The sequence below is a fragment of the Papilio machaon genome, chromosome 25 (assembly GCF_912999745.1).
Source record: "Papilio machaon chromosome 25, ilPapMach1.1, whole genome shotgun sequence".
In the NCBI taxonomy this organism is placed as follows: Eukaryota; Metazoa; Arthropoda; class Insecta; order Lepidoptera; family Papilionidae; genus Papilio; species Papilio machaon.
In genome coordinates this window covers 35,805-52,023 of record NC_060010.1, presented here as the reverse complement: position 1 = coordinate 52,023, position 16,219 = coordinate 35,805, and the positions used below count along the sequence as shown (strand labels likewise).

The 16,219-nt window shown below is 41.4% G+C and overlaps 1 protein-coding gene across 1 annotated transcript; it reads right to left on the bottom strand.

Moving 5' to 3' along the window:
* Nucleotides 1-4,758: 4,758 nt before the first annotated feature.
* On the bottom strand, nucleotides 4,759-16,008 carry LOC106710397 (homeobox protein ARX). The gene is made up of 7 exons (XM_045684100.1): nucleotides 15,867-16,008; nucleotides 11,971-12,140; nucleotides 11,066-11,206; nucleotides 7,170-7,257; nucleotides 5,930-5,932; nucleotides 5,088-5,208; nucleotides 4,759-5,005 (listed from the first exon to the last, which is right to left on the bottom strand). Exons 1-7 carry the CDS (start codon nucleotides 16,006-16,008, stop codon nucleotides 4,759-4,761), a joined length of 912 nt encoding a protein of 303 aa, XP_045540056.1.
* Nucleotides 16,009-16,219: the final 211 nt, after the last annotated feature.

Sequence of the window (16,219 nt, the reverse complement as noted above, 5' to 3'; positions counted from 1 at the left end):
TCCCCGAAAAGTTATTACATTGGCAAAATGTCGCTCCGAACCCATTGTCAAATATTTAAAGTACAAAATAAACACAGAGTGTAAGGGTTGACGTGCACGTTGTACCGACGGCGTCGCGTCATACCTGAGTTACGTCAACTTTGATGACGTGACATGTTCGCCTTCTAAATATTACTCCACAAATATATAACTAATTAGTTTAAGCTTTTTATATCGATGACTAGCTGTCGCCCGCGACTCCGTCCGCGCATAATTAAAAAAAACTTAGTAAGTAGCCTATTTCTTTCAGACTATGTTCTACATTTGTGCCAAATTTCATCAAAATTCGTTCAGTCTTTCCGGAGATACCTTCAAACAAGCATCCATCCATTCATCCATCTAAACATTCGCATTTATAATATTAGTAAGAAGTAAGATAATAATTAGTATTTAAATTTCCCATCGCGCTTATCCATTAATAAAGCAGAGACAATGAAGAGTTGACAGATAAAATGACGTGACTGGTTAGTGATGTCTGGTGTGTGTTTGGTACGTGTGCGCTCGCCCGTTAACTCACCGTACGCGGCGGAGGCGCGGCGAGGCGGTGGCGAGCGGCTAAATAAACTAATAAAGGCCGGGAGAGGTCGCCGCAGATGAAATTATCTCGTAACAGCGGCTTATGAGCGGAATCGATTCGCGATCGCGGCAATAAAACCTCCAGATGTTTGCTCACTACCCCCCGCCCGCCGTGCATCCCCCGCGTGTCCCCGGCCCCCTCCCGCACGCCCCCCGCCCCCGGCGCCGGCAATTTAGCCGATATTAAGTTTATATAGCGATTTGTACCCTTCTTTACACCGACACAAACAAGCGACGCGACTCGAGTCAACCTATCCTCTTATCCTTTATCTACGATGATATTTTCAGACGATATATGTTGAGCGAGAATTATAGAGCATGACGAAGTCTGCGTAGTGAATATTCTGTAGTAGATTGTGGGGAACAAGTAGGCGGTGACCGCTGATCATCAAAATCTTATTCTAGAGGATTAACAAGTTGCTTATCAGAAACTCTTGCACTGAGAAATACAATCACGACCTCATTATCAAATCAAAAATGGTGTAAGCAATGATATTAATCATATTTCTCAAGTGTCTCAAGCTCTCGCACGGATTTAATTAAATATTAATTGACGGCAAATAGTTGTGTTGATGTTTAATGGAATGACTCGCTTCCACCTGACTTGTGCTGCCGGCCCGTGGGAACAGAGGTCGCCACTTGTCTGTGCAAAATAAACAGGACTATTAAATATTTATAGTTTTGCATTTTTGCGTATCATTTGTGATGGTTAAAATTGTTTGCGACAAAGATAATGTCGATTTCCGTCACTTCGATTTTAGAACAATGAACGCTTCGTTTAAATGTTTTTTCTTAATTTCTTCAACATAACGCAGCTTACCTACTGGAAAAAAAAATCTACTTGGAAGTTCGTGGATCACATCCCAAATATTAAATTAAAAAACTTTTCTCATATTTTAAGTGAAACTGCATTGACATTATCAAAAAAACAACATAAATATAAAAACATTAAAAAATACGTTTAATTAATTTAATATTTGAGTATAGATTTAAATTTTATTTCTAAATAAGCTAATTTTTTACTTTTTTGATAATGTGGGACTGTCCGCGAAAGTACAAAATCATGGTGTCAGTGGTGGGAATGGCCGGCGTGTCATTTCGGCGACCAAACACAATGCACACATTTCACTGCGCGCTCAGTTCTTTAATGAGTTGTGCTAATTCAATTTGTGTCTGCTCGCGCGCGCAAATTACGCGTTCATCGCGAAATTAACGCGCCTTTTGTGTGCGAGGTAAACGATTCATTGTTGTGCTAATTGCTTAACAAATATGTGCAAATATTTGTTCGCCGCCATTGATTTATTTTACTTTCCCAGAGACGCGAGTTAAATACGTCGCGTTTAATATATTCAATGTCAATGGCATCTCGTGTGTCTTCAAATAGTGCGAATAAATATGGGCGTGTATTTTATATGCTTATTTTTTATTTCTTGAGAGAAGTCAAAAGTAGTGACTGGACTCAGCAGCGCCCTCTGCCCAGTGAAATGGAGCTCATCGCCGACCATTGTTCTCGCATTGAACGATCCGGAAACTAAATAAAAACAAGGGGTGGCTTTAATTAGTCAAAAGTTAAATACTAGGGCTGACCGGTCAGAGTGTGCACTACATGTAGTGTACAGTAAAGATGCCGGCTCACATAAGTACCTAGATCCAATTTTTTTTATGTGTTGATTTCAACTGCTTTTTATATCTAGGTACTCAGAACTATACATTGGAGTTGCAGCTTCACGTCTCTTGGAAGAGCAACAGCTGCTGATTGATTATTACAATGGTACATAAAGAGGAGGGTAAATTTATTGAGAGAAATAAAATAACCAAAGAACAATTAAAAAAAAAAATTTTTTTTTTTTATAAAATAACCAAAGAACAATTATATACTTTACTTCTATTAAAACTACAATCTCTCTGCTTACTGGAGCTGCGCGGCGAGGAGGTGAGGGGGGGTGGAACTTGATGACTAAATCCGATACAGAAATGCGCGCAATATCTTGCAGTTAACGCCTAGCAAGTGGCTTTGTTGCCGTCGCCCACACGTCGCGACTCAGCGCCATTCAATACGTCACGACGAGTACGGCTTAATACCCCTCCCCCTTCTCCCTACCACCCGCCGCTACTCCCGAAATTTTTACCAAATTAATCTTTCTTCAAACACTCCAAGTTCTTTGTGCGGCGATCGGAGAAGCAAATTTAATCTAGTGCCCGCAATGATCGCGCGTGACGCCGGGCGCGGGGTGTGCGGGTGTGCGACGAGCGCGGGGGCGGGGCGCGGGGTAGTACAAAGAACTCTTAAACAAAGCGTTCGGGAGCGGAGGCTGCGCTAAGAACAATCGATACAAGCTTGTGCTAGACTTAGCCGCTTGCCCTTTTATTTTGCTCTTCGCTTTCATCGACGAGTACTTACAATAAAACGATTCGCGCCATCCATCGCAACCTGCTACTCGCAACCAGTTCTACACGAACACAGTAACTACTAAAACTCCGCAACGCAAGCGCGTTAGAAGGTTGTTTACTTATTTGAACTTATAGCAATTCGTCGCAATCATCTCTGTTTTTCTTCAAAACGCATATGTTGTAATGTTGCGTCTACTTTTATTAGACTCACCTTTTAAATTTCATAGAACTTGAGAAAAGTCGGTAAACAAACATCGATCTCTTCATAAGAAGGAAGGGAAAAGAATTGGGTATAGATTATGTATTATTGTTAGTAATCTTCACACTAGATCGAGAAAAAAATTGCAAAATTAATCTCGACAAAGTGTTGTTGTCATATAAATTTTGTTAAATCTAAAGCGAGTTTTTAGCGCTGAAAGGCACCAACAATAAAACAACAAAATAATTTTACGATGCAATTTATTTTTACAACTACAAATCAATTATTGCGAAGTCAGTAACGTGCAATGTTCGCTGGTCGCTGGTCGCTGGTCGCTGGTCGCTGCCGGCACCAACGTAACGGTCGGCAGAGAATTCATACGATATGTACAGATATAAATATTTACAATTACAAAATACAGAACATATTAAACAGCGCAACACAGATTGCATTTACAAATTCATTATTTTTTGTATATTATTAATAATTATCCTGTTAATTAAATACTTTTTCGTTTAACAAAAAGATAAGTTCAAATTAGAATACATCGCGTGTGCCTACAACTGAGTTATATTTAACAAAACATAGCGATTTACTTTTATTGATAAATTACACTTAAACGACTACGATATATACTAGTTACACTCGTTGTTGCGTCACGTCACGTCACGCCACTTCACGTCACGTCGCAGTGAGATGACGTGACGTTCGCAACTGTGGAGACAGTCACCCGGTGAGATACTATAATAATATTTACACTTACTTCTTTATTTAAGTCAATATAACGCTACATCAGGGGACTTCTTACATTATAATGTCTAGGTCTTAAATAAACTATATGAAGATGACTAGTATATTATTACCTAACCTCAGAAATCATCCAGACAGATATTAACAACACTTCGAAACAATGTTTGGGGGTTGTGGGGGTGGTATGGGGGTTTACTTATGTACGGTTAAGTGTGAAGTTTGTGCAGAGATACCAACATGTTTTTGCATATGTCTGTCAGCAATGGAAACTCACTACGACAACGACGTCGTGAAATAATTAGTTTACGTTCACTTAACAGTATAATGCTGAGCAGGCTGTGAAATGTTAAGGCACTGTGTAGTACTTACAGCCTGATGACTTGATGCTGCGACACTTAGGTTAAATTAATGCCGACACAAACCTACATGATTGTGAGAATAAGTACTAAAGGTTTCATCTATTTTAAAACATCAGTAATTACAGAATAGAAAATAATCTGTGAGAGTGAAAGTGAAGATTACCTACAATGTGATGGTCGTTACGATGCAGAGTCAGTTGTTAATACGAGATTTCGAAAGCAGAAGTAGCGAGCTAACGACATCTCATAATATACCTATATAACTTAATTTACATTCAAACGAAACGTATTATACATTCATTGTTCCACATAGATGTATCCAAAGAGATATTCTAATGTATGCTAACGTTACTGTACAATTCAGTGGCGTCGTGCCGCGAGCAGCGTGTCCGCCACGTGTTAGCCTCGCGTGTGACGCGCGTGCGCCGCGTGTAGCCGCGCGCGTTACGTGTGCACGCGGCCGCTATAGCGGTCGTGCAGCAGCGCCTCGTGCGCGCGCAACCGCAGCGCGTCCGGGTGCAGGGCGAGCGCGGGGTGCGGCGCGGGGTGCGCGGGGTGCGCGGGGTGCGGGGTCTGCGCGTGCAGCGCGGCGTGTTGCAGCGGCGCGGGGTCTCGCGGGGGCGAGGGGCGCGCGGGGGAGGGAGACCGCGGGCGGGGCGAGGGCGGAGCTGGCGGCAGCGCCAGCACGTACCTGCACATACACACATCACTCGTCAGAATATGAACTCACTGCAGATACCGAGGGTGCAGCAAGATGCTGCATGCGGCCGTACCTGTGCAGTAAGGCGCGGAAAGCTGCCGCGGGCGGGGCGTCACGCCACAGCGGCGCCGGCAACGCGCCCAGGCCCAGCGCCCACCACTCGCCGGCGCCCCACTCGCCGCCCCACTCGCCACCTGCATTAAACAATACAACACATTATTTACCTGTGAAACCTAGAAAAATCTTGGTTTCAGTTTAAATAGCTAAGATCGCCGTTATCAGCGCAAGCTTCTGATGTTGTTGCGATTACCTAAAAGCTGACCGACGGCAACAAACCTGCGACTACACGCATCGATGTCGAGTTTGTTTTCACTATTCGTATTCGTGCTTAATCTTAGGTACTAGGGTTGCTGGGCCGTTAAACGTATTGTGATAAAATACAATTATTTTTCGAATCCCACATTCGCTCTCACTTTCTGGAACTTAAGTAAATCAATAAAATAAATAAGCTGTGTATTTGTTTTAGCGGCAGGTGGAGATGAGCGAGTTAGGCCCGGGCCGGCGACAGCGATAGCGGGTACAATACGGCGTTTGTCACCGCCTCACCTGTCACCTATCACCGTCACCCTTGCCTATGTCACTACTATACTGTTACGTACTAAAATAAATAAAATAATCATAACTGTTGCATATTTTTATCGAAAAACAAAAATTAGGAATAAAAATATTTAAAACTAGTATCTATTCAAGAGATACTTTTTTTCTGTGATTACTTTTGGGCTCGGGGATTCCTTACAGAAATGGGTATTTCCACAGACGCATTAGAAACAGATAGCTACAGTAAGATACTTATCGATACTTATTATCTTAATGGAAATATTATCAGGATAATAGAGACATCTCCTCACCTTGTACGTACTCGTATCTACTCATGAAGCAGTACCGCACTTAATTCGCCCCATTTTACAACCATCCAGTCGACTACGTCCCCGCGGCTCAGTCATTATATCCCCATTTGGTCGCTGCCTTTTTATCTTTTTTTTATCGAATTCGTTTTACAGTAATCACTTTTAAATAACAGGTTAGTGATATTTGTGTACCAATTATTTGAAAGCTTTGAATTAAATAGCTTGTTTAGTCACGTGTTGGCAACTTGGTGTGTTTTGTTTTGTGCAGCGAACACTGAGATCACAACCTAAATAATATTATATTAAAATATGGCACACCAAAATCTAAGAGATATTTCACGTGATAATTTTTCATCAACTATTTCACCCTCACTCCCCTGGTATGTGTTGAGGTTTAAGACTGCCCCTACCTTCTATACCTAATTTCACGTACATTTTGAAGCACAAAGTAATATTGAAATTTTCAAAATATCATCATTCAGAAAATAATTACACGTGATATCTTATCCCCCCCCCTCCTAGTGATGTTTCGTGATTTTTTCGGTAACACTTATTAACTTATTCGGTACCCTTTCATGTCTCACGTGAATATTGGACAGGGATTGTCCTACGTGGAAAATAAAAATTAACTGTATTGAAATTATAGAAGATACGAATATTTATAACGAAATTTTCTTTATTATTGTACCATATTTAATAAAATGTAAAAATGTTCTTGTTATAATTATTGTAGCACAGTTCAGTAATCAATCATAAAGGCGACGCCACAACGCCGCGTCCGCGCCGCACGTTGCGATACAATCCGTAAATGATATTTGATTGTCGGCAGATAAACACAGTGTCGGGTGTGTACATGTTTCATTAACGGCCACGGTGTCGCTGTGCGCTAATGGAGGGCGATTCGGGAAATATATCGACGCAATCACGCCCGTTTAGCGACTACTGTGACGTTAATCGTATGTTTGTGTCACAAATAGTAGTTTTGTGTCACTTAACACGCGCACCGGCTAATGATGGTGGCAGCGTTGGCCGCTTAGTTTACGGATGTAATTTACTAAACTATTTGTATAAATTTTATTGTTTCTCATTTAAGTAGGAAATTGAATAACTTAGATGATATACAAAATCAATCAAAATTAAATTCAATTACTATTTAAATAAAAAAAGTAGCCGTCAGATAGCAGGAAATGGGTCGCAATATGTGAGTGTGTCTGTAAGGTAGGCGCAAAGGAATGGCAGGCACTGACCGTGTTCGTGGTGCAGGAAAGGCGCGTGCTCGCGGCCCAGCGCCTTCTCCCGCTTACGCCACTTCGCGCGCCGGTTCTGGAACCAAACCTGTGCACAAAGAACACGATGTTGTACCTTGAGATGATGCTAAAGCTCGCATCTTGTGCGATCAGCCAGAAAGAGGGACGGTGGTGCGGGGTGCGGATCCAGGGAGGGAAGGTTACACTTTTAATTTTTTCCCGCGTAATCGCCGCCAATTTCCGGCGCGCCGCTCTCCACTACAATGGCGCTGTAATGACAAGCAATTACGCATACGTGGTGAGCGCGGCGGTGCATCGACAAACGAAAATGTATTCTATTCTGTAGACTTAAAGTTCTAGTTGCAGTGTATCGTTTAGAGAATAGAAATAAATTGAGCTAGCCGAGGCGCATTGCGCTAATAAAAAGACATTGTGCGACGAAAAATTGCGGTAATTTCATAATTCCTGAGCGACCGCAGCCGCCTCTCCTAACCGCGTAGCGCCGCGCATTGTTAACTTCTACGCGTTGATCGCTATGGCCTACGTGCATTTCGCTGAGAGCTACGTGTTACGCGGTCTTGGAGTAGTACCAAAAACCGGACATGCTAAAAATACATTCGAGGTGCTACTCAGAGCGACGTACTTTTAATACCTACAATTGAAACTAATCAACTTTTTTAAACATTATAAAAGCAGACACACATTGCGACTTCTTTCAGCTAGCACTTCCGATGAAACTTTCCCAAAGAAAACCAAAGTGTTAAAATCCTTTTGCTCACTTAAATAATAATGACATCGAATGACACAAATCTAAAAAGTACAAACGCGTGAACCACTAATTAATGAGTGCAATTTGAAAAGCTCTCGAGAGATTTCCAAATTAAAATTCGATCCTTAATTTGTGAACCAGCAATTGATACGACCACTCGAGGTGAGTGTCCCCTCCCCCGCCCCCGTCTCCGCCCCGCGCAGCCCAAACTCGCACTCTTTATTAAGACCTCAAGTGGGCTCTAAGTTCTAACTTAATGCCACTAAACTTACGCTTGAATATCAACTCAAAACTATGGTTTTAAAGTAGAAAACGCTTCGACTAAATTTGATGTAGGGCGCACAGATCGTTTGTCGGCAAATGCCATCCATGAAGTGGAATTAAAAGCAATTTTCGCGTCGAGAGCGATTTAGGAGCGTCGGCTCAATAATGTGCAGGGCTGTCCACTGACTGTGACTCGCTGCAAGTTGTAGTGAAGCGGTGTACTACTTGCTTAGGAATTGTTCACTACGCACACAAAATTGTTTTAAGGATATACGATCAGAATTAGACAATGAATTACAAAAAAACTTTTTTTATTTTAATCGTAGACTGCATATTAAGATGACTTAAATGCTACGTCCGATTTTTCAAGCTTCTCGCCTTAAACTGGAATCTTGTCTTAAAGATTCGAAGAAAAAAAAATTAAGAATGTCCTGATTCGAAATTACAGAGTCTTGTTAGACTTTTAAAAAGTGCCTGTCAATAAATGTTGATACAACAGATTGACACTGTCTACTGTTGCTAAATATTCTAAAATTATTATTCTACTTTTAAATGTAAAAAATAATTTATTCGTAAAATTGTCAGCCCTGAGAGCACCAGTCCGTCAGTACAACTGCAGTTCAAATGCACCCCTTTTCGGGCACGAATACTTTAACGAATAATTTTAAAAATTATGATATTAAAAGCGTTCTCCTGATTACGTCACATTGAAATGCGGCAGGCATTTGTCCTCTCAGCGCTCAGTACTGGCGCTAGTGGCTTGTTGCAGCTCAACACAACACTGCAGTGCCAACTGTAGGCTGGTCTTTCTCTTGTTAAGAGAAGAAAACTAACGAGGTCAGTAGCGTAATATATAGTGCGAGATGTATTGACATTTACTCGGTTTAATTTTGCAATAAGATGAAATTAATAATATTATTATTTATAAATAGTTGAATAAAATGTTTAAAGACCCAAATGTTTTCAAAATCTTTGCGTTGTTGAATACTAAAGGTTCTATACGCGATTTCTTTGTCTATATCTGGTACATGCTTATATTTTTGAGTAAAATGTGATATTTTGTAAGAGCTCTAAGACCTCGACACCTTTAAGCGTGTATCTGACGATGATAGCGATGTTCAACGCTGACGAAACATATAATGTGCAAAAACACAACAAAACACATAATATGTTTCAAGCACATATCATTACACGGTAGCTAACGAGGCGCGGTGCACTGTGAGGGCCGACGCATACAGCCGCGCCGCGCCATAGTCGTCGCGCGGCCGCTCGCTTGATTAGGCAATTGTGTAACGCGCGGGGAGCGGCCGAGATCTTTGCGGTTAACACTAAATCGTTGCAATTATCCTCTCCTGTTGGATTTCGTTCAGAAAATTACAAAGAAAAATTGCATTGGTATAATTAAATAGAACAACGTGTTAAATGTCTTTGATCTATTATAATATTAAACAAAGCTGTTCGTGCTCTCATCATTAGTAATTTTTAATGCGGTTACAATTTTTATAGACTAGAACTAGTATTACTAAGTTCAAATCCATCTTCATTCGACAATTGAGCATGGATTGATTTCCCTCATTATAGTTTCTTCAGTAGGTGATTGCAAACTGGAGATCTGGAGAACATGGAGAAAATAATTGAAATGAATCCGTGACGGTGGGTCTCGCAGGGATTAGAATGTTGGAACAATGCGATAGGCAACGAGGTGCGGCTGCGGGTCGCGGTGGGGCGGGCGCGGGGGCGAGCTGAATGCGCCCTAACGAGCTGCGAGCGGTTGTCGAGAGCTGCCTCTGAACATGTCATGGAATCTACAAGCGAGATTTATTCATGAATTCTGTTACAATCAGAGAAATTATAGTCAGTTATATGAACATTAATCTTTTTTCATACTTAAAAGAAGCTAGTTCCGATGCTCGCACGCGATGCAACCCAACCATTTATGAGCTGCATAGTTTAAAAGTTTGTTACTGCAGTAAAAACGCTTCCCTGGCCGTCTCCGGGCCAGAGATAATGGAAACCTTCTATAACAGTTACATTGTACGCTAACAGAGAAAAGAAATTAACAATATGAAACAATCAGGGCCTGTTATGACGTGGTGCGGGGTGCGGGGTGCGGGGGCGGGGGCGGGGGCCGAGCGCTAATTAGCCGTCGAATGTCCTCCAGCCGCCGCCGCAGCCACAGCCGCAGTCCCCGGTGCACCGCCCGCCCGCTGCGCCGCGCTGCGCTTATAATTACGGGCTATTCTTAGTAATCTGAGCCTGAGTTCTTAATGATGACGATTAAACGTAACTAGTTAATAAGCGCGGGCACAATGCCGGCTCCGCGCCGCCTTCACGTCGCCTCTCAGCCACTCCACCGCAAATGCAGCGCGAATTAACAATTATTTTCTGCTGACAATGTGCCGAAATTGTATGAATTAATGCGCTAATATTGCAATTAGCGCATTAATTCATACAACACAATATTACACTTTTATAGTTAATTTAGGTTTTTGTATTTATTTCTTTAGCATAGATACCATGTATGTATATATAATAATTGGAGTTAGTTCATTTTAGTAAATATAACGACTTGTAATAAGTCACGATAAAATATTTTTATAATAAAGAGTTTTAAACAATTAAGAGTTGGTTGACAACTTTATTTAAATAATTGTCTCGACTGCATCTCGATGAATGTTAAATAATGGAAATCATTCCTGTGGGAGTTTCGAAGACACAAAAGACGTTGTTGCCCTGATGAGCCAGACTGTGTGCGAGCCTGAAGTGAGCTGAGAAGTTCTTTGCTTTGAATAATAAGTAGGTATAATGTGATATATGAAGGGTTGTTAAGTATAGTGTAGTACATGTTACGTAGAGGACCGACCTGCACGCGGGCCTCGCTGAGGTCGAGGCGCAGCGCGAGCTCCTCGCGGGTGAACACATCAGGGTACTGCGTCTTGTCGAAGGCGCGCTCCAGCTCGTGCAGCTGGTACGTGGTGAAGGTGGTGCGGCTGCGGCGCACCTGCTGCACACAACACACCTCAAAGCCTCGCACATACACATATACTAAACAACTAGCACCACAAACGCGCAAAACATTTGCTTTACATATTTTCCTACACATGGTTGCCAAAAATTGCCACTTGATATCGCTTTACGATGAACTGACACTGATTCTCAGACAATAAAGAGGCTATTTTTTTTTGTTTTCCTATACGTGTCATTTGTATGTTCTTTTGTACAGTCATTGAAGTGGATGTTATATAATATAATAGACTGAGTTATCCCTCCATGTTATGTAATTATTCAGGTGGATGTAAAGGAGCCAACTGAAAACCAGCGCAGGGACTGCTTTAGGCCGTCTCTGCATACGCTGAGTTGGCCCCTTTTACCACATTTCTCTAAATTATTATCATAAATATGTGGTGATTTTTTTTCTCTTGTACTTGTGTGGTAATAAACGAGTTTCTTTCTTCTTTCTTTCTTAAACGCAACGAAGGTTTTACGGTCTCATTGAGCGCGAGAGCGCGAGTGCGGACGAGCCAGTAACAGTCGCGCGCGCCGCGCTAGCGATAATACGAGTATTCAACATATAAAGTTGTATGGGAGAGTAAACATCTAACAAGCGGCGAAGCTCGCGATTTACTCGAGACGTGAAATAATTTGAGGAACATTTTAACCGGTTAATGAAATAAAATGTTTCTCAATTCTTGTCTTATTTTGAAGACCTGTCAACTGCACAATATATGATAACAGTATAGCTACAATACAGTGAGATGAGCAAGTCACCTTGCGCGGTCTGCCGGTGTCCATAGCATCCATTGCATCCAGCGCATCCAGCTGCTCCCCGTGCTCGTGCTCGTGCTCGTGTTCGTGGTCGAGCTCCGGCTCGTGCTCGTGCTCGTGTTCATGCTCGGAGTCTGACTGTGTGCCGCTCTCAGATTTCATTTCGATGTTATCTATGAAACAGAGAAAAATATTCATATTGCATTGAACACATAGAAATCCTGTGAAAACAATAGAACATCGGTTGATAATCTTCAAACTTAAAAGTACGGAGTGTCTGTCTGCGCGGACAGCGGACTTAAGGAGAGAAAGAGCCATCGCGAGATTTGTCTGCGTCATGGCCTAAGTGTAAACAAAAATGTGTCGTGTCGTCGTTTGGTACATTCTCACGGCGAGGAGTTCCCGGCGGTGCCGTCACATCAAAAGCTTTAATCCTCACCGGCAGCGCCACCGGCTTCTATTAGACTCTCTACAATGCAGCCGATGCAGTGCCCTCGGCCTCGGGTTTTACAAACATTATTACGCAATTATTCATCTTTTTGCAATATCATAAGAACTTAATTCGTTCGGTCGCCGCTCCGTGTGGGGTCGGGCCCGCGGGAGCTCACCTCGGATTCAAACAAAATACTTTTTGTTGAGCACTTAACGTCAGTCGACATTAGTCGCACTATTTATTTATTGCAATTGTATTTTTGCAGCGGCTCTGCAATAATCCGCTCGCTTTACAAATGAACAGAGATTATGAGAGAGCCCGTTCATTATCTGCGCCCTACGCCCTGCGCCCTGCGCCCTGCGCCCTGCGCCCTGCGCCCTGCGCCCTGCGCCCTGCGCCACGCCAGGTTGGCATGCTAGGTGGCGTTGATAATAACAATAGGCCTATGTTGTTATCTAAACATTATTATCGTCGTCTTTTATCAACTAAGTATATTATAATAACGTCACAATGAGTTCACTTTGTGTAATTGATAATGTTACTGCGATGTGTACTTTTTTGACAAAGTTGTTGTCATGGAACGAATACCGCTTCCATATTCGAATATTTTTAACGTATTTTCATCTCCGCATATGCATTAAATAAAGTTAAAATATTTCTTTCGTCTTTGTTATAGAACTAAATATGTGCTCGTGTGTGTTGCCCAGTAATCCTGTCAAATTGCCACTCCACGTGTCGCTCGTTACGTATAACTGGTAGACTTTGAGTATGTCCCTATCATCTGCGTCTGTCGGCGCCTTAACGCCACGTCACAGGAGCGACAGTCGCTCGGCCGCGGCGCAGCGCTACAGCAGCGCCCCCGCACCGCCCCCGCACGGGATCGGAAATCAGAGTAAATTGTTATCGTATTGCGATGTATTTTTAAGCCGCTTTCCGATAATCGTCGAATCATATACGAACCCTTGTAAACTTATAACTATGATAATTATATTAATTTGCTCAGTTTTTCTGAAGAAATATAAACTATGTTTCAGACGATAGGCGTTCAATATTTCCGATATACATAAATAACGCCCTTAGATTGGAAAAGATTGGAATGTGCCTATGTCCTACGATTGAACGGTGCAGAAACAGCTGCGTCTCAGCGGCAGCCTCTGGCGGTGGGATAAAAGCCGCGGCGATGTGAGCAGAATATGTATTAACAAATAAGGTATTTGTGAAACCATCGAGAGCGCACATCTCTGCGGGGAGTCGCTAAACAACGCGGTGCTCAGGAATATTAGTTATGTGGCTGCGACTGTAATCCTGCCCCTCGAAGCGGCCGCCCGTGTAGCATGACCAGTTGCCGTTAACCGCGAACACTGTGTGGGTCTTGATGTCGGCTACTAAGCGTATTATTTAATTTTATTACTATAGTTTTGGCGGCAAAACCATCATATTATCAATGTAGTGGTGAAACAATCCTTGAGAATCGTCACTTTTTTGGTAATTTAAATAATTTTAATTGGGCAGCATTTCATCTGTAAGCACCATCAACAGCGCCAACTGGACATTCTTTTATCTGATAGGTAGACAACATTATCTAATTCTTAGGCAACATCTAAATGTTGAAAAAACTTTTACTATAAATATGTAAGGAAATTAAACCAATTGAGAAGCTTTCTATTTATTGTAACTTATGATTCATTTATATAATAATAATCTAACCTTCAATTAAAAAACCCGACTGACTGGGACTCTAATGAACGAAATAGCCATCTATTGGCAGAATTTTAATACAAAGATATCAGAATTTAAATATTTTAACACCAAAAAATTGTCATATTAAGCAAATTCAGTTTAAGAATAAACTCAAAAAAATATTTGGAAATGTAAAAAAGGGTTATAAAAAGAAAGATTCGAACTCGTTTTTTACTGCTTTTAAATTTTATTTCCTTCGGCCACTGCATTTGTTTTGTACCTAAGTAATATAAACTATGACACTCCGGGGATGAAGACAAATCAAATGACACTACACTAAACAAATTCGGTCTTGTCGTTTAAGCTTTGGGCCGTCATATAGGAATTGACGTACATAAAATAAAGCTTTACATAAGCGCGAAAAACATTACACTCATGTTAGTCGGGTAAAAACTAGTAGTTGCCCGTAGAAAAGCTTTGTGCTTTTCTCGTTAAATATCACGGTCATAAGTTTTCGCGATTCCCTTAAAAAGAGGCGCCAAGTATTCGTTTCACGTATTGATATAATTATTTAGTTAAATGAGTAATATCCGTATGCATTGCGTACTCAGCAGTTTCACTTGCACATTCACTTGCTTCAACTATTCCTTGACGTTCAAAGACGTTTTCAAATCATTTTTCTACGAGAAGGGAAGACTCATTCTGCACATAATTAAGGATAAACAATTTTATTTTACCACAGTAAGTGGGACTGGTGATATTTCTCGGTCGCAGCTCATCTCTCACTCTGAGTGAGATGGGATCCGTTATTCATTTTTTTGCCATAATTACTTAAAATATTTTTCATTTTTTAATGGTTTTCGGCAAGATTTAAACAAAACAGAAATGACCATGACATTTTTTTAATGAAGATTTAGAATTTCATAACAAGAAATAAACAGGTAAAACATGTTTTTTGCTATGTTGATGTTTATTTCATGTTCTGCGACCGGCTGCCAGCGCGGCCCGGACCACCTTCGTGACGTGCAGGAACCGACAGTCAAAGTAGCGCGTTGATGTCTTTTCCTTTTATTATATTTTATCAATATCTTTTATACTTAATCTCATGTTCCTACTTGTTTAAATAAATCTAAAACTACTCATTGACAATAATCCCACTTCAAGTGAAGTGACAATGTTAATCTGTATTGCTATAGTATACCAATACATAGATTATTCTTGTTCACTTTTCATAGTACGTATAGTACGTTTATGTGTAATGATACGCCTGCGGAGTTGTTGTTACCTGAGTATTACTGTAACTTAGTATTATATTACATGTTAAGGAATTAAAATTTGCAAAATGACGAGTTACATTAGACTTTTTTTTCTTGCTTTATAATGTTAATGAAAGAGAAACAAGAATAAAAGAAAAATTAAAAAATGTTCCTTATACAATGATGTCCTCATGATGCCTCACTCACTCACTCAGATGTATTTTGTATTATGTTCAATATTCATGTTTTAGGTTTGTATGTAACTAACTACAGACTACACGACTGAACCGATTTTCACGAAAAAGGTGTTATTCGATCCGTATTCTTCACCAGAGTGTCATTGATACAGTAATTCAGTTTTTATTATTTAATACAGAGTTTTATTTAGTGTATCATTATAAAGATTATTGTATTAGGTAAATGAGGTTTTGACAATTACACAAACGTGAATATAATTAATTCCACCGAATTGCGTTTTTTTCTTTCTACTGAACTGTGAATGTAAGAGATAGGAAAATAAGTTTTCTCACCTTGTGTGGCGCGATGTCCGAGGATGTTGTCTATAGTGTAGGCGGCGCCGCGGCGGGCGGCGGGCGGGCCACTCCCCGCACCGCCCGCGGAGCCGGCCGGCGCGCCCGCACCGTGCGCCCCCTCGCTCGGCGCCGACAACATACCGGCCAACAACAACAGCAGCCACTGATCTAACACAACGACAGTCGGCAACGACGACGCCGAGTTTTACAAAACAAAAGAAACACTATTTGTATCGCATAAAGTTCTTCGCTAAGTTCTAAGTTACTGCTGCAGCCGACACATGTCTTAGTCACGGAAAATTTCGCGAGTTTGTTGTCGCGTCGCTCACATCCGGAGGTCCCACGTCTTG

What these genes read in the sequence shown, in the direction of transcription:
- LOC106710397 (XM_045684100.1), bottom strand. Translation starts at nt 16,008, where the DNA reads ATGTTGTCGGCGCCGAGCGAGGGGGCGCACGGTGCGGGCGCGCCGGCC. An exon ending in ACACCGGCAGACCGCGCAAG is followed by an intron (nt 11,207 to 11,970) that starts GTGACTTGCTCA and finishes TGTTGTGTGCAG; the next exon opens with CAGGTGCGCCGCAGCCGCAC. An exon ending in TCAGCGAGGCCCGCGTGCAG is followed by an intron (nt 7,258 to 11,065) that starts GTCGGTCCTCTA and finishes CTTTGTGCACAG; the next exon opens with GTTTGGTTCCAGAACCGGCG.